The sequence below is a fragment of the Eubalaena glacialis genome, chromosome 9 (assembly GCF_028564815.1).
Source record: "Eubalaena glacialis isolate mEubGla1 chromosome 9, mEubGla1.1.hap2.+ XY, whole genome shotgun sequence".
In the NCBI taxonomy this organism is placed as follows: domain Eukaryota; kingdom Metazoa; phylum Chordata; class Mammalia; order Artiodactyla; family Balaenidae; genus Eubalaena; species Eubalaena glacialis.
In genome coordinates this window covers 38,308,569-38,332,751 of record NC_083724.1, presented here as the reverse complement: position 1 = coordinate 38,332,751, position 24,183 = coordinate 38,308,569, and the positions used below count along the sequence as shown (strand labels likewise).

At 38.2% G+C, this 24,183-nt stretch overlaps 1 protein-coding gene across 1 annotated transcript in view; it reads left to right on the top strand.

Annotated features, from left to right (window-relative positions):
- UNC13B (unc-13 homolog B) overlaps nt 1–24,183 on the top strand; it is a 234,059-nt gene that overhangs the window by 73,566 nt on the left and 136,310 nt on the right. Inside the window, exons 6-7 of the mRNA XM_061200300.1 lie at nt 3,750–3,823; nt 9,335–9,392. Of these exons, the coding sequence (XP_061056283.1) occupies nt 3,750–3,823; nt 9,335–9,392 (132 nt within the window). The remainder of the gene's footprint in view (nt 1–3,749; nt 3,824–9,334; nt 9,393–24,183) is intronic.

The following is a 24,183-nucleotide window of genomic DNA, read 5'->3' as shown; positions in this document are numbered from 1 at the left end:
CCCTTATCAGATATATGATTTGCAAATATTTTCTCCTGTGGGTTACCTTTTCATTCTGTTGATACTGTCTTTTGATGCAGAAAAGTTTTTAATTTTAATGAAGTCTAATTTGTCTATTTTTTGTTGTTGTTGCCTGTGCCTTTGGTGTCCTATCCAAGAAATCACTGCTAAATCCAGTGTTGTGCAGTTTTGGCCCTATGTTTTTTTCTAAGAGTTTTCTAGTTTTGGGTCTTGCATTTAGGTTTTGATCCATTTTGAGTTAATTTTTCTATATGATGTTAAATAAGGATCCACCTTCATTTTGTGCATGTAGGTACTCAGTTATCCTAGCACCATTTCTTTCTTTTTCTTAAATTAATTTTTTGGAGTATAGTTGATTTACAATGTTGTGTTAGTTTCTGCTGTACAGCAAAGTGAATCAGTTATACATATACATATATCCACTCTTTTTTAGATTCTTTTCCCATATAGGTCATTACAGATTATTGAGTAGCGTTCCCTGTGCTATATAGTAGGTCCTTATTAGTTATCTATTTTATATATATGTCCATCCCAATGTCGCAATTTATCCCTCCCCCCCTTAGTAACCATAGTTTGTTTTCTACATCTGTGACCCTATTTCTGTTTTGTAAATAGGTTCATTTGTACCATTTTTTTTTTTAGATTCCACATATAAGTGATATCATATATTTGTCTTTCTCTGTCTGACTTACTTCACTCAGTATGACAATCTCTAGGTCCATCCATTTTGCTGCAAATGGCATTATTTCATTCTTTTTTATGGCTGAGTAATATTCCATTGTATATATGTACCACATCTTCTTTTTTTCTTTTTCACACACACACACTGTATTTTATTTTTACAAGAGATAAATAGACTGACACCAAGCATTGTAAATGGATGACCACAACAAAAGCAACAATGATTGCAATTACCAAACACGAAACACACTCATACTATGTCATAATATTGACATTCAGTCCAGTAATCCTCCAGTCCTTTACTTTGCAGTGAAAATTGATTTGTATATTCTTTGCCTCTGAGTCCTTGTGGGATTTTTTTTTTTTAATTCAAACAGAAAGTCACAAAAATTATAATCATCCTCATCAGTTCACTCAGTCCCATGTAATGTACCACATCTTCTTTATCCATTCATCTGTCGATGGACATTTAGGTTGCTTCCATGTCCTGGCTATTGTAAATAGTGCTGCAATGAACATTGGGGTGCATATATCTTTTTGAATTATGGTTTTCTCCAGGTATATGCCCAGGAGTGGGATTGCTGGATCATATGGTAGCTCTATTTTTAGTTTTTTAAGGAACCTCTATACTGTTCTCCATACTGGCTGTACCAAGTTACTTTCCCACCAACAGTGTAGGAGGGTTCCCTTTTCTCCACACCCTCTCCAGCATTTATTGTTTGTAGATTTCTTAATGATGGCCATTCTGACTGGTGTGAGGTGATACCTCATTGTGGTTTTGATTTGCATTTCTCTAATAATTAGCGGTGTTGAGCATCTTTTCATGTGCCTCTTGGCCATCTGTATGTCTTCTTTGGAGAAATGTCTATTTAGATCTTCTGCCCATTTTTTGATCAGGTTGTTTGTTTTTTGATATTGAGCTGCATGAGCTGTTGGTGTATTTTGGAGGTTAATCCCTTTTTGTTCACTTCGTTTGCAAATATTTTCTCCCATTCTATGGGTTGTCTTTTCATTTTGTTTATGGTTTCCTTTGCTGTGAGAGCTTTTAAGTTTCATTAGGTCCCTTTTGTTTATTTTTGTTTTTATTTTCATTATTCTAGGAGGTGGATCAAAAAAGATCTTGCTGTGATTTATGTCAGAGAGTGTTCTGCCTATGTTTTCTCTCTCTCTTTTTTTAAAAAAATTTATTTTTTTAAATAAGATTTTTTTTATTTTTGAATTTATTTATTTATTTTTTAAAGAGTGATTGATTGATTGATTGATTGCTATGTTGGGTCTTCGTTTCTGTGCTAGGGCTTTCTCTAGTTGCAGCGAGCGGGGGCCACTCTTCATCGCGGTTGCGCGGGCCTCTCACTATCGTGGCCTCTCTTGTTGCGGAGCACAGGCTCCAGACACGCAGGCTCAGTAGTTGTGGCTCACGGGCCTAGTTGCTCCACGGCATGTGGGATTTTCCCAGACCAGGGCTCGAACCTGTGTCCCCTGCATTAGCAGGCAGATTCTCAACCACTGCGCCACTAGGGAAGCCCTATTTTTGAATTTTTAATTGAAGTGTAGTTGATCCACTATGTTGTGTCAGTTTCAGGTGTATAACAAAGTGATCCAGTTATAATACATACACATCTGTTTTTTTTCAGATTCTTTTCCCTCATAGGTTACCACAAAATATTGAGTATAGTTCCCTGTGCTATACAGCAGGTCCCCGTTTTCTGTCCATTTTATATTTAGTAGTGCCAGCACCATTTCTTTTTTTTTTTTTAAATAAATTTACTTATTTATTTATTTATTTTTGGCTGCATTGGGTCTTTGTTGCTGCGCACGGGCTTTCTCTAGTTGTGGCGAGTGGGGGCTACTCCTCGTTGTGGTGCACGGGCTTCTCGTTGCGGTGGCTTCTCTTGTTGTGGAGCACGGGCTCTAGGCGCACGGGCTTCAGTAGTTGTGGCACGTGGGCTCAGTAGTTGTGGCTCACGGGCTCTAGAGTGCAGGCTCAGTAGTTGTGGCACACGGGCTTAGTTGTTCCGCGGCATGTGAGATCTTCCCAGACCAGGGCTTGAACCAGTGTCCCCTGCATTGGCAGGCGGATTCTTAACCACTGCGTCACCAGGGAAGTCCCAGCACCATTTCTTGAAAGGACGCTTTTCCCCATTGAATGTTCTTGGTGCCCTTGAAAAAAATCATTTGATCATATATGTAAGGCCTTATTTCTGGGCTCTCTATTCTCTTTTATTGGTCTATATGTCTGTCTTTATGTCAGTAGCATACCGTTTTGATTTACTATAGCTTTTTTTAAAAAATTTATTTAATTTATTTATTTTTGGCTGCTTTGGTTCTTCGTTGCCGTGCGTGGCTTTCTCTAGTTGTGGCAAGCAGGGGCTATTCTTCGGTGCGGTGTGCGGGCTTCTCATTGCTGTGGCTTCTGTTGTTGCAGAGCACAGGCTCTAGGCACGTGGGCTTCAGTAGTTGTGGCACATGGGCTCAGTAGTTGTGGCTCGCAGGCTCTAGAGCTCAGGCTCAGTAGTAGTGGCTCATGGGCTTAGTTGCTCTGCGGCATGTGGGATCTTCCTGGGCCAGGGCTTGAACCCGTGTCCCCTGCATTGGCAGGCAGATTCTTAACCACTGTGCCACCAGGGAAGCCCTACTATAGCTTTTTAGTAGGTTTTGAAATAAGGAAGTATGAGTTCTCTAGATTTGTTCTTCCTTTTCAAGAATATTTTGGGTATTTGGGGTCTGTTGAGATTCCATATGGATGGGGTTTTATATTTCTGTAAAAAAAATTGGGATTTTAATAGTGACTGTGTTGAATCTTTCAATCACTTTAGGAGGTATTGACATCTTAACAATATTAAGTCTTCTGATCCATTGGGAATAATAATATATTATTTTGGTTTTTGTGAAGATTCAAGATAATGTTCATGGCAAGAACCAAGCCATCAGTAAAATTAGTCCATCACCACCACCCTTCTAACTTAGATTGTTTGATTGAATAAAGTATTATCAACCTATGATTAAATTATTAACCTGGTAATGTGGTTTCTTCTTTTTTGTGATAGATATCCCAGAGGAGGAAGCCAGATATTGGACCTACAAATTGGAGCAAATCAATGCCTTGGGAACTGACAATGAGGTAGGAACTGTTTTTTACAATGTAAAGAGTGTCTTTATAGGACACTTTAAGGGAGCGACCCAGGAACATGTTGAAGAATGAAAGAATTTAAACTGCATTAAAGAAAAAAGGTAGCTAGAAGATTGCCTATTATTAGAAAGATCTATCTGCTTTTCCTTTTCTTCCCATTGTCCCCCAGAAGTGGCTGAATTGGCACTAGTCTGGCTCTAGACTGTTGGGGAGCAAGGTTATACTAGGGAATCTGTCCTCTTGTTACACAGATGAGCAGAAGCCTTTTTTTTCTGCTTGTTCCCAGATTTTTGGATATGTATCCTTATCGTGTGCTCTTTTTAGGAATGTTTAGACTATTGCATTGCTTAGTCCCGCTGTCCTAACTTATTTCCAGAGATGAGTTTTGTGCACAGAATAGAACACAATCAGCTCAACCTGGGCCAGCAAGAATGGGGAATGTTTTTGTTGGTGGTGGTGGAGGGAAAAGATAAGTTTTTTTACTTTAGGGCATGTTGGGCTATTAGAAAATTTGTCTGGTAAGCAACCTGTTAGGAAACGTCTGGTAAGCAACCTCATGAGAGAATCTGAAGCTCAGGGTATGATGAGGTCGGTCACAGAGTTTGGATTTATCAACATATTTGTAGCAATTGAAGTCATAAGAATAGAAGAGCTCACTCAGGTAAAGTATGTAGAAAGAGTATTAAAGAACAGGGACAAAACCTTGGGAAACATCAAAGGTAGAATCCTGAGAAACAAAAGAGACTGAGAAAGAGCTGCCTGAAAGAGAGAGTAGGAGAACCAGAAAAAGGTTAATGGAACAAAGGAAAAAAAGTAGTTTTGAGGCAGAAATTCTTGACAGTGTGAAATATTACCGAGAGCAAAGAAGATGAGTGATGAAGTGGAGCCGTTGGATTCGTCAATTAATGATCAATATCCACAGGTTAGTACAGGAAGCCAAAATGCAGTGATTTGACGAGTGTGTTAGTTTTCCAGGGTTGCCAAAACAAAGTACCACATACTGGTGGCTTGCAGCAACAGAAATATATTCTCTCACAATTCTGGTGGCTAAAATTCTGACATCAGGTGTTGGCGGGATCAGTTCCTTCTGGAGGTTTTGAGGAAGAAGCTGTCCCATGCCTTTCTTCTACTTTCTGGTGCTTCCTAGCAGTCTTTGCTGTTCCTTGGCTTATAGACATATTATTTCAGTCTCTGTCTCCACTATCACATGCCTTCCTGGGTTGTGTCTGCCTATTCTCACAATACGTTCTCATCTCTTTTTGTGTCTGTGTTCAAATTTCCATTGATTTTTGTGGGGGCACCAGTCATTGGATTAACTCGATTACATCTGCAGAGACTCTATTTCCAGATAAGGTCACATTCATAGGTACTGGGGATTAGGACTTCACAACATATCTTTTTATTTTTTTTTTGTAGGCAGATTATGTCTTGCCTCACTTTTAGTGATGTTAAAATTACACAGTGGATTCAACTTGGTGTCAGCCTATTTCATCCATTTTAAGGTGATCCTACCAGCCTTTTACCTAATGGTTTTAGCAGCAAATAATAATCATTATTTTATTAGGGTTGCACAATGATGATTTTCTAATTATATCATCTCTTCAACATTTATTATCTATGATTTGTCTGCCTCATCAGCTATTTGGTTCACTTGAAATAAAGTCCGTGCAAGAAAAACGTTCTCTTTAGCAATTTTCAAAATAATGAGCTGTTGCACAAGCAGCTTCTCAAGGTGACCAGTGAGTTGTTTTCTTTTTTTTAGTGGCATATTATTATCAATTTATGAATTTTGATATATTTGTGTTTCAATCCATTGCAATCTTTATTCTTTTTGATGCTAAACTTGTCTCATCTTTGGTTAGTGGGAGCGTCTTCCTTTCTTTTTTCTATTTTTATCATGAAAAAATTTTAAACAAATATAAAAGTTGAAGGACTAGTAAAATGAAACCTGTACACTTATCTCCAGGATTCAGTGATTATCAAAATTAGGTCATACTCGCTGCAAAACCATTTTAAAAACACAGTGTAGAATCTTATCTTTTTTTTCTTATGGTGTGCAACAGTTCCCATCCACAGCAGCCTCTTGGGTCAAGACTGGCCTAGGGATCTACCACTTGACAGAGTGGAAATGTATCACTATTTATTACTTTTCCTACTCATGGAAAATTAGGTTTTCACTATTATAAATGCATGCTTCAGTGAACATCTCTGACCCTGTTTCTCTCTGCTTATGTATGGGAGATTCACTGGCTATATACCTGGAAATAGAATTGCTTTGTTGTGGAATGTGCTCTGTGTAACGTTACTAGATGTTGCTAAGTTGTTCTCTAAAATAATTATACCAATTTATATTCCAGTTTTTCAGCTGCTCTGTATCCTTACTGATACTTGTTATTGCCAGATTTAAAATTTGTGCTAATCTAATGAGTTTAGAGCTTTATCATTTAAATTTGCATTTGTCTGTTTATTGGTGACATTCATTTAGTCATTTATTCACCAGATAACTTATTGAGCACTATGTACCAGGCCCTGTCGTAGGTGCTTGGTATACATCAGAAGTTAAAACAAAGACCAACGTCCTCTTGGATCAAATAGGAGGAGACAGACAATAAGCAGGAAACGTAATAAATATAGTTAAGCATCAAAAGATGAGAAGTCTTATAGGAGGAAAACCTATTTTCTCCATGCAGTTTTTACACTTCTTTTGTTAGGTTTATTCCTAATCATTGTGAATGGTATATTTAAAAATTACACTTTCTAATAGGTCATTGCTATCTATATAAGGCAATGCTGCTCAATTTTTTTTTTTAGTATTCATCTTATTCACCAACTCTTATTAATTCTACTAGTTTAGAGATTCCTTTGGGTTTTTTAGTTTTTGCATCTTTGAATAATAAGTTTTTATCTCTTTTCAATCCTTATGTCTTATTTTTTAAGTGAAATTTTTACATGTGTTTTTATTAACAGACTTAAATATTAAGCAGTTTGTAGAGAGGGCTTCCATATCACATCTTACCCGCCCCTCCCTCTAGTTTTCCTTATTATTAACATTTTACATTAGTATGGTACATTTATTACAATTAATGAGCCAATATTGATATATTATTATTAACTAAAAGTTAATATTTTATATTTCTATTTATTTTGTTTTATTAAATAAAAATCCTTAGTTTTTTTTCAAATTTCCTTAGTTTTTATTTCATGCATTTTTCCGGTTCCATTACCCCATAAAGGACACTGGGTTACATTTAGTTGTAATACCTCCTTAGGCTTCTCTTGGCTGTAATATTTTCTCAGACTTTCCTTGTTTTTGGTGACCCCTTATTTTTAAAAATTCATTGTGTAAAACATCCTGTGTAATTTTTAATGGTGAAAGTGGGGAAGCCTTGTCTTTTTCCTGACTATAAGGGGAATGCTTCATAAATCTTGAAGTATGATATTTGCTGTAGATTTTGATAGGTACCCTTTATCAGATTAAGGAAATTCTATTTTCTTTCTGATTTTCTGAGATATTTTGTCTTGAAAAAGTAAGGGATTTTATCAAGATCTTTTCTGCATTGTTCAATCACATAGTTTTTCTCCTTTAGTCTGTTTGTGTGGTGAACTGCATGAATAGATTTTCAGATATTGAACTGTCCTTTCATTTAAAGTCCTTCTGGTCATGATACATGAAAATTTATATGCCAGCATTCATACATATACGTACATATTCACACAGAAATATAAAGACTTATTTATGATAAATAAATGTCATATGATTTGGTTTGGTAATCTAGGATTTTGCATCTGTATTCATAAATGAGATTGGCCTATAATTTTCCTTACTTGTACTACTTTTATTTTCTTGTACATAGGTATTATGGATTTTTTTCCTTAGCTCTCTTAATATGATTAATTAGGCTCTAGCTGGTCTTCAGCTTTCTGCTTTGGACCTGAAAGAGATTCATTAAATATGTCTGCTGGAAATATCTACTCGCATCTATTAAGTCTGAATTCTTCTAGTTTAATGCTTAAAGTTTTATGATTTCATCACTGTTGTGCCTGTGTACTGCCTATAAAAATCACCATTATTTATAATAGTTATTATAACCAAGTCCCTTTGTTACTTTGGAGTGGGTTGTTTAGCCTTTAAGAAGTTTTGAACTTTTTTATGATTGACAGTTTTACTAATACTATTATATTGTTTAAACTGTGCTTGGCTTCTGATCCTTCCCCTAAAGGAAGTAGTAATAGCACTGTCTACCTCTGATATTTGTATTATAGTTTGTTTCTTGTAAAGTACTTTATATATAAAAGTATATTTATATACAAAAAGTGTTTTGTATTTTGTATCCAACCACTTGAAATGCCCTTCACCACTAACACTCATGTGTAAACCACCATCAACTTTCATCTGGATAATTGCAATAATTAGTCTTATTTCCCCTCTGGTTGCCTACAGTTCGTCTCACACAGCAGCCAGAGTGATTTTTAAAGTATAATGAAGTCATATCCCTCTGGTGTTTAAAACTTTACATACCTTCTCAATAGACTGGAGTAAAATCTAAACTCTTTACCATGATTACAAACTCTATTCCCCCAGTGCCTGGAACAAGGCCTTGCACGTAATAGGCACTCAAGAAATATCCGTTGAATGAATGACTCCTTCAGTGTTAGAGAAACTCTGTCTTGCCCAGAATCTTATAGTTTATTAATAAATGGCAGAGTCAGGATGCAAGTTGCTAGACCAAGTTATGTTTTCCCAATCCTCCAATGGGCTCTAAACCAAACCATTTTTTCTTCCAGACTCTGTGTACCTGTGTTAATTTGTTTATACCTTTTTCTTTTTGTTTTGCCTTTCCAAATCTTGTCCATCTTCAAGACTTGAACTTAATTTGGCTCCCATTTATAGAACTTTCTTTTTATGGCTTCAGTACTCTGTTTTTTGGTGGTGATAGTGGTGGGTTGTGTTGGGGAGGTTAGAGTATAACTGGGAAGGGGACACTAGTAAATACCAGATGTTGTATTACATGCTTACGTAAGTAATTTCACTTCCCACGTGACCTTGTGAGGGAAGAAGCCTCATCTTTTTAAAGATGGAGAAAACTCAAGTCTCAGAGAGGTTTTCAGTTCCATCACCCAAATGGGGAAATCTATATATTATTTGAGTTTTCTAAGTCCTCTGAGCTTCTAAGGCTAAGCCTTCTACAGCTGCCTGGTAGAGCTGGAATGGTGCCCAGGTGCCCTTGGTCAGAACAGCCTTCCTGCTATCCTGCTTTAGCCTGTTGCATTGGGCCAATGCAATATCTGATAGTCTGCCCTGTATGTCAGGATCACACAGGGAAATCAGCAGCAGGATGATCTGTTTCTGTTTGATAAGAAATTTGACTCCAGTCAAATGCTAAACCTTTTTATAGGTAGCTATAGTTTTTTTGTTGTTTTGTTTTGTTTTGTTTTTCTCCTTCTTCTTTACTTGGGCCTCTTACTATGTTTGTTTGTTTTTTTTCTCCTTTCTGCTTCTAGTGTTCTAGTCAAGAAGAAAGCCAGAGGAAACCATTGCCTACTGCTGCCGCCCAGTGTTGTAAGTGAGAAACTTGTCTTTGAATCTCTTCTTAATCACAACTTTCTGTCAGTTCTCCAAATGTGGCTTATTTTGAGTTGGGGAGGTTGGAGATGTGGTATGTATAAACAGGAGATATTCCAGAAATATACCTTATTCAGGCCCATACTGCCAATGGCTATCTGTCCTTTAGCTTTAAGAAGAGATCTTTTGGTTTTGTGTGGCCGTAGGTAGGGCAATGGTACTCTTTTTTTCTCCATTTGCCCGCTTTTACCCCTGGAGGAATGATTTCTCCCATTCTGTCCCCATTTATCTGTTACTATCCTTTAAGGCTCAGTTTAAATGTTAGCCCCTCTGGGAAATCTTCATGCTGTTTCCTCCTTCTCCACAGTCTAGCTTAGATCTTTCCTCTGCTTCCATAGTACCCTGTACATACATCCATCGTATAACCTATCATATATTATAATGGACTCTAATGTATATTTCTTTGACAAGAAAGCAAAATTTTTAAAGGTATAGAATCTTCCATTTGTATTCCTATGTATATTTCTTTGACAAGAAAGCAAAATTTTTAAAGGTATAGAATCTTCCATTTGTATTCCTAGTATCTGGCTCAATACCTGATACATAGTATAGTAAGCCTCAGTAAAGTTTGATAAACGATTAACTGAGTGAGAGAACTTGTCATTTCTTCTGAGATTAACTTATCCAGACCACACAAATTCCTTCTTGAAATGAGCCGTGCATTGTTGGTATATTGGTATCTTCTCAGCTTGTCTCAGAACAGCTTGAAGAGATACCGAAGGACTGACTTGGAATCAGTTCTCTTTCACTTTTTCAACCTGTGGGTGTGGGTGTGCATATGTTGTGTTTCTTTTGTTTTGCTATAGTGTTTCTGAATCAATGCCAAACTCTTAGCAACTGCAGGTTGATAGTGGTGGTGATAGTGGTAGTAGTTACTGTAGTAATACTAATAATAATAAGAACCACAGCAGCTAACGTATTTTGAGGTTTTATGGTATGCCAGATGCTGCTGTAAGAGCTAAAATATACTAACTTATTTAATCTTCACAACAACCCTAAGACATAGATTTTACTGTTTTCCTCATTTTTAAGATGAGGAAACTGAGATTGAGTTATTTGCCACAGATCACATAGGTAGTAAGTGGTGAAGTAAATATTCAGATACAGACAATCTGACTCTATAGCCCATGCATTGAACCACTATGTTATACTACTTCCTTCATATTGTTTCTGAAAAGGAAAACCTCCATTCATGGTTTATAAATCCATTGGTTGCCTTCCATTCTATTGGCTACTTACTTTCCTGATAAAAGTAAGACCACTGGCAGAGGTCAACACTTTTTCTTTATTTAAAGAAAACCTATTTTTCATATGACTTATTACTTTTGTTTTTGCCATTTAGGAACTAGGATTTATCAAATATTTAGGGTCATGGGAGACCACAAGAATCTGAATTGAAGACCAAGTTGTGAATTAAAGTCTATAGGTCATTTCCAAAACATTGTAATGAGCTAATTTTGAGTTTTTAATCTTTTAAATCTTTTTCCAGGACTGCTAATGAGAAGTGAAATAGAACGATTGAGATTTCTCTTGCCATTCCTTCCTGGGTCCATTTGATGAAATGCAGTTCAAGTGATTAAAGAGCAAATGCCTAGAGGGCAGGAGGAAATAAGAGGCTATAATAATCAGCAACTTTATTAATTCTCTTACATTTTTTATATGTTTACCAGCTAATTTGTTTTTATATGCATAGACTGTTCCTGTCTTTTGACTACTCCCTAATGTATATATGTATTTTTTTTTTACCATTTTTTTAATAGATCTTTATTGGACTATAATTGCTTCACAGTACCATGTTAGCTTCTGTTGCACAACAAAGTGAATCAGCCATATGCATACACATGTCCCCATATCCCCTCCCTCTTGAGCCTCCCTCCCACCCTCCCTATCCCACCCCTCTAGGTGGTCACAAAGCACCGAGCTGATCTCCCTGTGCAATGCAGCTGCTTCCCACTAGTTATCTATTTTACATTTGGTAGTGTATATATGTCAATGCTACTCTCTCACTTCGTCCCAGCTTCTCCTTCCCCACCGTGTCCTCAAGTCTGTTCTCTACGGCTGCATCTTTATTATGCTGTGGTTTATGTCAAAGAGTGTTTTTCCTATGTTTTCCTCTAAAAGTTTTATACTGTCTGGTCTTACGTTTAAGTCTTTAATCCATTTGGAGTTTATTTTTGTGTATGGTGTTAGGGAGTGTTCTAATTTCATTCTTTTACATGTAGCGGTCCAGTTTTCCCAGCACCAGTTATTGAAGAGGCTGCCTTTTCTCCATTGTATGTTCTTGCCTCCTTTGTTGTAAATTAGGTGCCCATTATGTGTGTGGGTTTATCTCTGGGCTTTCTATCCTGTTCCATTGATCTATATTTCTGTTTTTGTGCCAGTACCATACTGTCTTGATTACTGTAGCTTTGTAGTGCAGTCTGAAGTCAGGGAGACTGATTCCTCCAGCTCCGTTTTTCTTTCTCAAGATTGCTTTGGCTATTCGGGGTCTTTTGTGGTTCCATACAAATTGTGAAATTTTTTGTTCTAGTTCTGTGAAAAATGCCAGTGGTAGTTTGATAGGGATTGCATTGAATCTGTAGATTGCTTTGGGTAGTATAGTCATTTTCACAATATTGATTCTTCCAATCAAAGACATGGTATATTTCTCCATCTGTTTATGTCATCTTTGATCTCTTTCATCAGTGTTTTATAGTTTTCTGAGTACAAGTCTTTTGCCTCCTTAGGCAGGTTTATTCCTAGGTATTTTATTCTTTTTGTTGCAGTGGTAAATGGGAGTGTTTCCTTAATTTCTCTTTCTGATTTTTTGTTGTTGGTGTATAGGAATGCCAGTGATTTCTGTGCATTAATTTTGTATCCTGCAACCTTACCAAATCCACTGATTAGTTCTAGTAGTTTTCTGGTGGCATCTTTAGGATTTTCTATGTATAGTATCATGTCATTGGCAAATAGTGACAGTTTTACTTCTTCTTTTCCAATTTGTATTCCTTTTATTTCTTTTTCTTCTCTGATTGCTGTGGCTAGGGCTTCCAAAACTATGTTGAATAAGCGTGGTGAGAGTGGATATCCTTGTCTTGTTCCTGATCCTAGTGGAAATGCTTTCAGCTTTTCACCACTGAATATGATGCTTGCTGTGGGTTTGTCATATTTGGCCTTTATTATGTTGAGGTAGGTTCCCACTATGCCCATTTTCTGGAGAGTTTTTATCATAAATAGGTATTGAATTTTGTCAAAAGCTTTTTCTGCATCTATTGAGATGATCATATGGTTTTTATTCCTTAATTTGTTAATGTGGTGTAGCACATTGATTGATTTGCATATATTGAAGAATCCTTGCATCCCTGGGATAAATCCCACTTGATCATGGTGTATGATCCTTTTAATGTGCTGTTGGATTCTGTTTGCTAGTATTTTGTTCAGGATTTTTGCATCTATGTTCATCAGTGATATTGGTCTATAATTTTCTTTTTTTGTGATACCTTTTTTCTGGTTTTGGTATCAGGATGATGGTGGCTTTGTAGAATGAATTTGGGAGAGTTTCTCCCTCTGCAATTTTTTGGAAGAGTTTGAGAAGTATCGGTGTTAGCTCTTCTCTGAATGTTTGATAGAATTCACCTGTGAAGCCATCTGGTCCTGGACTTTTGTTTGTTGGAAGATTTTTAATTACAGTTTCAATTTCATTACTTGTGATAGGTCTGTTTATATTTTCTAATTCTTCCTGGTTCAGTCTTGGAAAATTGTACCTTTCCAAGAATTTGTCCATTTCTTCATGGTTGTCCATTTTATTGGCATACAGTTGTTTGTAGTAGTCTTTTATAATCCTTTGTATTTCTACAGTGTCAGTTGTGATTTCTCCTCTTTCATTTCTAATTTTATTGATTTGCATCCCCTCCTTTTTTTTCTTGGTGAGTCTGGCTCAGTGTTTATCAATTTTGTTTATCTTCTCAAAGAACCAGCTTTTAGTTTTATTGATCTTTGCTATTGTTTTCTTCGTTTCTATTTCATTTATTTCTGCTCTGATCTTTATGATTTCTTTCCTTCTACTGACTTTGGGTTTTCTTTGTTCTTCTTTCTCTAGTTGTTTTAAGTGTAGGTTTAGATTGTTTGAGATTTTTCTTGTTTCTTGAGGTGAGATTGAATTGCTATAAACTTCCCTCTTAGAACTGCTTTTGCTTGGTCTCATAGGTTTTGAGTCATCATGTTTTCATTGGCATTTGTTTCTACGTATTTTTTAAATTTCTTCTTTGATTTCTTCAGTGATCTCTTGGTTATTTAGTAGTGCACTGTTTAGCCTCCATGTATTTGTGTTTTTTGCAGTTTTTTTCCTGTAATTGATTTCCAGTCTCATAGTGTTGTGGTCAGAAAAGATGCTGGATACGATTTCAATTTTCTTAAATTTTCCAAAGATTGATTTGTGACCCAAGATGTGATCTATCCTGGAGAATGTTCCATGTGCATTTGAGAAGAAAGTGTATTCTGACACTTTTGGGTGGAATGTTCTATAAATATCAATTAGATCTGTCTGGTCTATTGTGTCATTTAAAGCCTGTTTTTCCTTATTTATTTTCTGTTTGGATGATCTGTCCATTGGTGTAAGTGGGGTGTTAAAGTCCCCTACTCTTATTGTGTTACTGTCGATTTCTCCTTTCATGGTTGTTAGCATTTGCCTTATGTATTGAGGTGCTCCTATGTTGGGTGTGTAAACATTTATAATTGTTATATCTTCTTCTTGGATTGATCCTTTAATCATTATATGGTGTCCCTCCTTATCTCTTGTAACAGTCTTTATTTTAAAGTCTATTTTATCTGATACGAGAATTGCTACTCCAGCATTTTTTGATTTCCATTTGCATGGAGTGTCTTTTTCCATCCCATCACTTTCAGTCTGTATGTTTCCCTAGGTCTGAAGTGGGTCTCTTGTAGACAGCATATATATGGGTCTTGTTTTTGTATCCATTCAGCCAGTCTGTGTCTTTTGGTTGGGGCATTTAATCCATTTACATTCAAGGTAATTATTGATATGTATGTTCCTATGACCATTTTCTTAATCGTTTTGGGTTTGTTTTTGTAGGTCTTTTTCTTCTCTTGTGTTTCCCACTTAGAGAAGTTTCTTTAGCATTTGTTGTAAAGCTGGTTTGGTGGTGCTGAATTCTCTTAGCTTTTGTTTGTGTGAAAAGCTTTTGACTTCTCCATCGAATCTGAATGAGATCCTTGCTGGGTAGAGTAATCTTGGTTGTAGGTTTTTCTCTTTCATCACTTTAAATATATCCTGCCACTCCCTTCTGGCCTGCAGAGTTTTCACTGAAAAATCAGCTGATAACCTTATGGGGATTCCTTTGTATGTTATTTTTTGTTTTTCCCTTGCTGCTTTTAATATTTTTTCTTTGAATTTAATTTTTGTTAGTTTGATTAATATGTGTCTTGGTGTGTTTTTCCTAGGGTTTATCCTGTATGGGACTCTCTGTGCTTCCCGGACTTGGGTGACTATTTCCTTTCCCATGTTAGGGAAGTTTTCCACTATAATCTCTTCAAATATTTTCTCAGACCCTTTCTTTTTCTCTTCTTCTTCTGGGACCCCTATAATTCGAATGTTGGTGCGTTTAGTGTTGTCCCAGAGGTCTCTGAGATTGTCTTCAATTCTTTTCATTCTTTTTTCTTTATTCTGCTCCTCGGCAGTTATTTCCACCATTTTGTCTTCCAGCTCACTTATTTGTTCTTCTGCCTCCGTTATTCTGTTATTGATTCCTTCTAGGGTATTTTTCATTTCAGCTATTGTGTTGTTCATCTCTGTTTGTTTGTTCTTTAGTTCTTCTAGATCTTTGTTAAACATTTCTTGTATTTTCTCAATCCGTGCTTCCATTCTTTTTCCGAGATTCTGGATCATCTTTACTATCATTATTCTGAATTCTTTTTCAGGTAGATTGCCTATTTCCTCTTCATTTATTTGGTCTTGTAGGTTTTTACCTTGCTCCTTCATCTGTGACATTTTTTTTGCTGTCTCATTTTTTTTTTTTTTTTTTATGAGCTGGATTGTGTTCCTGTTTTACTGGTTGTTTGGCCTGAGGCTTCCAACACTGGAGTTTGTAGGCTGTTGGGTAGAGCTGGGTCTTGGTGCTGAGATGAGGAACTCTGTGAGACCTCACCCCGATGAATATTCCCTGGGGTCTGGGGTTCTCTGTCAGTCCAGTGGTTCAGACTTGGAGCTCCCACCGCAGGAACTTCTGCCTGACCCTGAGCTGGCAAAAAAAAAAAAAGAGAACAATAACAAAGTAAAAAATAAAGTTAGACTAGGAAACTAACAGATATGTTAGAAAGAATGTAAAAATAAAAATATAGATGAATCAACAACTGGAAGGTACATCAATACCACAATAGTAAAAAAGAGGAGGAGGGAAAAGAAAAAAAATTAAAAAGGGTTGTGGGGGAAGGCCTTGGCTGTGGAGGGCGGGGCCTAAGCAAGGGCGAGGTTTGGGTGGTGGGTGGGGCCAATGCTCAGGACTGACAGGGTTGGAAAAGGCCCTGGGGGCTGTGTGGGGTGGGGCTTAGGCTCAAGGAACAGTAGGGTCCCAGGTGTGCCCCCCACCTCTGCTCTCAGAGGGCAGGGGACCTCACCTGGGAGCTCAGCAGGCTTCCTGGGCTCGAGTGGGTGGGGCAAACGCCCTCCTCTCTCGCCACTCCGGTCTGGGGTCTGGGAGGGCCCCTGCCGCCTGTCTCTCCTGATCTCCCCGGCCTCCCTCCTATGCCCAGAAAGACCCACACAGCCTGGAGGGGGCTTGGAGGGCAGGGGTTCGCCCTGGGAGCTCAGTAGGCTCCCTGGGCCCGAGTGGGTGGGGCAGTCTCCCTCCTCTCCTCTTCCGCTCCTCCGGGATGGCCCCTCCCACCTACCTCTCCTGTTCTCCCCTCGGCCTCCTTCCTGTGCCCCCAGGACCCATGCGGCCTAGACGGGGCTTGTGGGGAAGCAGCTTGGGAACTCATCAGGCTCCATGGCCTGAGTGGGCCAGACTCCCTTCCACCTGCCTCTCCTGATCTCCCTGGCCTCAGGGGCACCGATCTTGTCTGGCCTCCACTTCTCCTCTCCCCTTGGTCCCCCTACATCCTACCAGCTCACTCTGGGGTTCCTCCCGTTTCCTTGGGGGTCAGAGTCCCCCACCAGCTGCCAGCAGGCGCTGTAGTTGTGGGGAGATGCTCTCTAATATATTTTTTTTTGAAAAAATTTAAACTGTAAGTTTAAAAAGGAAAGTGGCATTTACCCTTTACTAGATTCAGTAATTAACATCTTGCCACATTTGCTTCTCTTCCTCCCTACCACTCTTTCCCATTTCTGTCCCCCTATATACATATGTAAAAATACACATGTGTATTTTCTGAATCATTTGAGTATAAGCTTCAGACTTTATGACACATCAGCATGTGTCTCCTAAGAGATAGAACAGTCTATATAACTAAAATACCATTATCAGAATCAAGAAATTTAACATTGCTACAGTAATATCTAATATATAGTTCATATTCAGAATTCCCCAATTGTCCCCCAAGTATTTTTATAGCCATCCTCCCCCACCAGCGTATGATCTAATCAAGAATCACACATTTTTATTTGGTTGTCCTGAATCTTTAACTCCTTTAATTTAAAAAAAACTTGCCTTTTTAGTCATTTATGACACTGTTTTTTTTTTAATCAGAAAAATATTTTATTCTAATTATAATGTCTACTGCAGATGGCAGTGTACACTAGTACAGGTTTCTGGGAAGCCATTTGGCAATACATACCAAGAGCCTTTAAAAATTCATGACCTTTGATTCAACAGTTGAATTTCTGGAAATTTGTCCTAAATAATCAAGAAACAGACAAGGATTTGTATAGAAAGATGTTCATTGCAAAATTATTTAAATAGCAAAATTTGAAAATGACTTAATAGTTAAACAACAGTAAATGATAATAGTCATAAGATTTGAATATGCTTTGAATAATATATTGGGGAAATTTTCATGAAACTAAGTTAAAAAGTATACAAAACTCTTACCCTCTGTATATGTGTATGTGTATATGTATATACATACGTACATATGTAACTTAAGAGTTTTTGCATACCCCTAAAATTCATATGTTGAAGCTCTAGCCCCCGGTATTTGGAGATAGGGCCTGTGAGGAGATGATAAAGGTTAAATGAGATCATAAGAATGAGGCTCTAATCTGATAGGACTGATACCCTTTTAAGAAAAGGAAGAGACAACAGAGCTTTCCATGTGAGGACGTAGCAAGAAGGTGGCCATCTGCAAGCCAGAAAGGGAACTTTCATCAGGAAGCAAATCAGCCGGCACCGTGATCTTGGACTTCCTCGCCTTTAAACTTGTGGGATACAAATTTCTGTTGTTTAAACCACCTAGTCTGTGGTATTTTGTTATGGCAGTTGAGCAGACTAGTACAGATTTTGGTGCTGAGAGGTGGGGTGCTGCTGTAACAAATACCTAAAAATGTGACAGTGGCTTTGGAAGTTTGGGTAATGGGCAAAAAGGCTGGAAGAATTCTGAGGTGCATGCTAGAAAGAGCCAAGGTTGCTATGAAGGGACTCTTGGCGGAAATATGGATGTTAAAGGCTGTTCTGGAGAAGTGTCAGATGGAAATGAGGAACGGTTTATTGGAAACTGGAGGAAAGGTGATCTTTGTTATAAAGTGGCAATGAACTTGGCTGAATTGTTCGAGTGTTTTGTGAAAGGTAGAGTTTATAAGTGATCAAATTGGGTGTTTAGCAGAGGAGATTTCTAAGCTAAGCAATGAAGGTGTGGCTTGGGTCTTCCTTACTGCTTGTAATAAAATGCAAGAGGAGAGGGTTGAATTGAAGAAGGAATTGTTAAGTAAAAAGGAACCAGAACTTGGAGATTTGGAAATTCTTAGCCTATCCTTAGCCTATATATTGTGAAAAATGAGAAATCTTGTTCTGAAGAAAACACTAAAGAGATCATGGGTGTGACTCATGGACTAAACCAGCCATCAGCAGAAGCCAGGAATAGAGATGGAATTATACCAGCAGAGACATTGCCAGTTTCAACTAAAGGGGACAGAGAAAGAGGGATGGAATGAAGGAAGGCTGTTGGATTTCTTGGATTCTACAAGACTAGATCATAGAGTTATTTGACTGTAAACGTGTGCTATTCTTGAGGAAAGGCAAGAGTGACCCGGAAGGTGATTTGGAGAATATCAGGGCTGCCAGTCTTAGCACAGGCCCAAGGGACAGAGATGTTTCCTTTTGTTTCAGAGGGTGGCCACCACAGAGAGCTATGGGGCCAGGGCCACTCTGTAGAGCTGAGTGAGTGACAATGCCACCCCAGTGGAAGGTGTGTCATTGAACCGAAGAGAATTATTCTCTAGCCTTAAGATCTAATGGAATTTGCCTTGCTAGGTTTTGGACTTGCTTGGGACCTGTCACTTCTTCTTTCCTATTTCTCCCTTGTGGAGTGGGATTATCTTTCTGTCTCACCATTGTATTTTGGAAACACATGTTTGGTTTCACAGGTTCACAGCTGGAGAGGAATTTTGCCTCAGGATGAATCATAACTGGATTCTTACTCATATATAATTTAATTGATATTTAAATGAGTTTTTGGACTTTAGAGTTGATGCTGGAATGAGCTAAGACTTCCGGGGCTGATGGAATAGAATGAATGTATTTTGCATGTTATAAGGACATGAATTTTGGGGGGCCAGAGGCAGAATGCTAGGGCTGAATTGTGTCCCCCTAAAATTCATATGTTGAAGCCCTAACTCCCAGTGTGATTGTATTTGGAGATAGAGCCTGTGAAGAGGAGTTGTAGGTTAAATGAAGTCGTAAGTGTTGAGCCCAAATCTGATAAGGCTGGTGCCCTCTTAAAAAGAGGAAGAGACAACAGTGCTCTCTCTGCCATGTGAGGATACAGCGAGAAGGTAGCCATTTGCAAGCTAGGAAGAGAGTTCTCACTGAACTCTGCTAGAACCTTGATCTTTGGCTTTTTGGCCTCCAGAGACTGAGAACATTAATTTCTGTTGTTTAAGCCACCTAGTCTATGCTATTTTGTTATGGAAGTCTGAGCAGACTAATATACTTATTGTAAATATATCTGTACAATTCGGGGGAGAATACCTAGAAAGAGAAGCACTAAAATACTAACCAAATTTGTCTCTGATATGTGGGATTATGACTTTTTAAACCCCTTTTTTGCATTTCTTACATTTTCTAAATATTTAACAATGTACTACTTTTAATAGTTAAAGGTTATTAACAAGAGTAATGGAGGAGTTGAATCCTTGTTCTAGATGTGGGTTTGCTGCTGTCTCTCTGAGAGACTTTGGAAGTCTTTCCATTGTCTATTTCAATTTCTTGATGTGTAAAATGGGAGAGTTGGTCTAAATGATCTCTAGGACTCTTTTAACTGTAATATCATGGGACCCTATAACTTCCTAGTCCTGAGATTTCTTCATGTGGGTGGTCCCTCCTCTATCTTCTCCGCTAGGGTCAGTTCTCTGCATTCACTTGTGACATGTCTTCAAAATATTTTCAGAAATCACTGGGCTACTGCTCTAAAGAAACCCTTACTCTTATCTTTGATATGAAAGTTTCTTTGGCCCCAATTACATCTTAAAAATGATGAGATTCTTTAAAAGTATTGGGGCGAACTATATGCTTCTTCCCAATCTTTTCTTTGGGGCCAAACATTTCTGATGGTGAATTTAACATTCAGTAAAAACACTTCGCATTCACTTTTATCTTAGGATATTTTAGTCTCCTTTGGTAACTGTAATATATGTAGATATGTCATAGGGTGATATTACATTATGTCCACATGTTTTTTTTATCCCCTGTGTTATTGCTAGTTCTTGTTCCCATTACTTCAGGGAAAGATATGGAAGGCAAGAGCTGAAGAAATGGTCTTCGGGGCTTTAGTAACTGAAAGCCTAGGACTTGAGGGGAATGTTCAAAATGTTTTGAATAACTGTTATGGGAGGAAGCAGAGATTCACCATAATCTCCCTATTCCTGAGTAAGAGAAGCCTTCCTTGACTTGAGTGAGAGGAGAGAAGGTTGACCAGAGTAGACACATTGGGACCTTGTGTCTGCTTTCTGGGTGGTACTAGTGAACAGTAGGACTCCAAAGAGGGAATGGCTGGATGCTATCTCTAGGCCAGTGGGTCCCTATTGAGAGTCCCCTGCTCTAACAAGTTGCACATGCTGCAGAATGAGTCCTGGGCTCTCTAGAAGTAGCAAGTGAGACTCTGGTTCTAATGAAGCCACTTGGGCAGGATTAAGAGAGGTCTCAAGTGTTTTCTGTGTACTAAAGACCAAGGACTAGAGGCCATCTGGGATATTTCAGTGAATGCCATTACACAAAGACATACCTATGCCATGAGCAGTCACTTCACTGCAATGTCTTATTCTCATACTAAGTCAGTGTTTGGAGCAGTCTTCATGGATAGGTAAGACATACATTGAGATTCTGAAGATGTTTCTGTTTTCTAAGAACAGTAACATCAGTCCTCCAAGGAGAGGTCTTGAGCCTCTCTTTTTGGTTGTTGCTGCCTGTCTGGTTGATACTGCTTGATTCTTCCTGTCCTCTCTTGGGTAGGTGAATGCTTGTTCTCTCATTGAGGTACATTTGTGACTCTCCAGAAGTTACCTCAGAGTACTCTTCAGGGTCCAGTTCCTGGATGTGAGAGATTGCTCTGGTTCAACCTCTTTCATCCACTATTGACTTCTTCCACCAATAGATGTACTTAGCTTGCTGCTGCTGGTATCCTATCACATAGAGGCTTTTTTTTTTTTTTTTTCCAGAGGACGGGCTCTAGGTGCGCAGGCTTCAGTAGTTGCAGCATGCTGGCTCAGTAGTTGTGGCTCACGGGCTCTAGAGCGCAGGCTCAGTAATTGTGGCGCATGGGCTTAGTTGCTCCGCGGCACGTGGGATCTTCCCGGACCAGGGCTTGAACCCATGTCCCCTGCATTGGCAGGCGGATTCTTAACCACTGCACCACCAGGAAAGCCCATAGAGGCTTTTTGAATAGGGGGAATATCAAGACAGCTTAGGCCCAACCACATTCCACACAATTTATTTGACTCCTGAGGAGCTCACTTATTCTTGCTCTGAGAAACAAAGGCAATTTCATTCTATTCTCTATCTCCCAGCTCTGCTTTGTCTATCCAATCCTCTTTTTGTCTACTTAGGTAGGTACAGGGTTCAGATCAGCAATTCTTCCACCCAAGTAGACCTCCAACCTGTCTGGCTCCCATTCTTGAAAGCAACCCCAGTCTTTGTGAATCTTGGAACTTCTCCTCACTTGGAATCAGAGAGGAGAAACAGGAGAAGGGACTGTGTAACCTCTCTTCACCAACAACTGCTCTCCCAAAAGGTTGTTTATTCCCACATCAACATAAACATTCTGCTGGACAGCTGACAAGGATCCAGTTAAATTGCCTTTCAAAATTTCCTAAAATTTGGATTTGTCTGATTGTTTCTTCATAATTAGTTCTGGTTACTGCAGAGCTGATGTCAGTTTGTCCCTTTATTTGTGATGCTTATGTTAATTATTAGTTCAGATGATGTTAATCCAGATCTCTCCGCTGTTAAGGTATTTTTTCCCCTTTGTAATTAATAAGTAAACTGTTGGGGCTAGGTGGGTAATACTTTGAGACTGTGTGTGTATAACCTATTTTCTCATAACCTTTCATCCATTAATTTTAGAATCTATTATGATTATGGCCTAAATTTATTATTATTCAATACATTGCTGGTCACAAAATGATGGTTTTCTATCATGCCTTTACATCGAGTAGCGGTCAGTCTTTTTTTTTTTTTCTGGGTTCAAAACCCTCAACCATTTTTTAATTAATTTTTATTGGAGTAAAGTTGCTTTACAGCTGTCAATCTTCTGCAAAGAGCTTTCCCTCCTCTCCTCCTTTTTTTTTTTTTTTAAATTTATTTATTTTAATCTATTTTTATGGCTGTGTTGGGTCTTCGTTTCTGTGCGAGGGCCTTCTCCAGTTGCGGCAAGCGGGGGCCACTCTTCATTGCAGTGCGCGGGCCTCTCACTATCGCGGCCTCTCTTGCTGCGGAGCACAGGCTCCAGACGCGCAGGCTCAGTAATTGTGGCTCACGGGCCCAGTTGCTCCGCGGCATGCGGGATCTTCCCAGACCCGGGTTCGAACCCGTGTCCCCTGCATTGGCAGGCAGACTCCCAACCACTGCGCCACCAGGGAAGCCCCTATCCTCCTTTTTTATGACTATCACTATGGACTCGTGAATTCTTTTTTTAACTCAATGTTTTATAATCCAGTTCTGTCATTCTCTTTGATGCTCAAATTGTCCCAAATTTGGCCTATGGGAGTCTCTTTAAAATCAGATCCTGTGTTCTTTTGAAGTGACCCCATCATTTTTTTGACCATTTCCTTCCTTTCCTGGTATAAGATGTTCCAGGCTCATCTTGTCCTTTCTCTGCCTCAGTTCTAGAATAAGGCATTTCTCCAATGAACCCTGGCTCCTTTTAGTGGGGGATGGTATTTAGAAATCAAGGTATTCAAACTTCAATCTTCAGTAAGGATATTTATACCTATGTCTTGTCAAGGAATGCAGCAGCACACTGTGTTGCCACACCAAATAGTCTTATGACTACTAAGTTCTACAACTTTCTGCTATATTCAATTTTTATACATGTCTGCTTTGCCCACCCACTGTATTATCAGTGATAGTATCACTGGCTGCAATTGAGAAATGAATCAAAAGTGAATCAGCATCTGGCAAGGACTTGATGAGATGAGTACTCACATATTCTGCCAGGATGTGTAAATTAGTACAACCTTTCTAACTCAGTAATTTCACTTCTAGGAACTATTCAGGGAAAATAACTTGAGATGCAAAGGGACATTTATGAATAGGTTTTAATTATAATGGAGAAAAATTGCAAAATTAATGGAGGAATGGGTAATTGTGGCATTCCCATATAATGGAATAATATGTTTTTAAGTAATTTTTTAAGATACAGAAAACAATTATGTGAATAAGTTTTTAAAAATGAGTAACCTAAACTGATTAAGTAGTAGGATCCCAATTATCTAAAAAATAAATTATATACTCATAAGCATAGGAACAAAACCTAGGAAATATTTTTAATAGTGGCTCTCGGTGGTAGGATTGTGGGTAAATTTTTTTTTTCTTTATAATTTTTTGTACTTTCTAAATTTTCTCCAAATGCATTTATTTTATGATAATTTAAAAACTAATAAATATTTATTAAAAAAAAGATCCCAGGCCTGACAATATAGAGACAGGTCATTGTAGATTTACTTTTTTAGTTTGGATTTGAGATTTAATTGAATGATGGTTGGTTGTTGAGGTTGACACAGTTTTTAGTTCACCAGTACTAGTGATTCCTTCATTGAGAGTTCTAAGTAGCTCTTAAAGTTGTGTCTCTTCTGTTAGTAATATCCGTAAGGTCTCTCCTAATAAATTACTATGGCTGAAATAAGTTTTGGGGCCTGTTTTTTCATTTGTAATATGACCTTTAAGCAAGTTGAAATTTTGATTGAGATACAGCCCATCATTGATGTTTCAAAGAGATTCCTCCGATTGTCTATGAAAGGTTTGCTTCACTGCTTTTGTTACAATATTGCCTATTAATAGTGCCGTGTCAGATCATAAACCAAAATTTCCTGAGTATGAATCAGTCTTTTAAATTAGTAAAATAGGGCATAACTCAACATATTGTT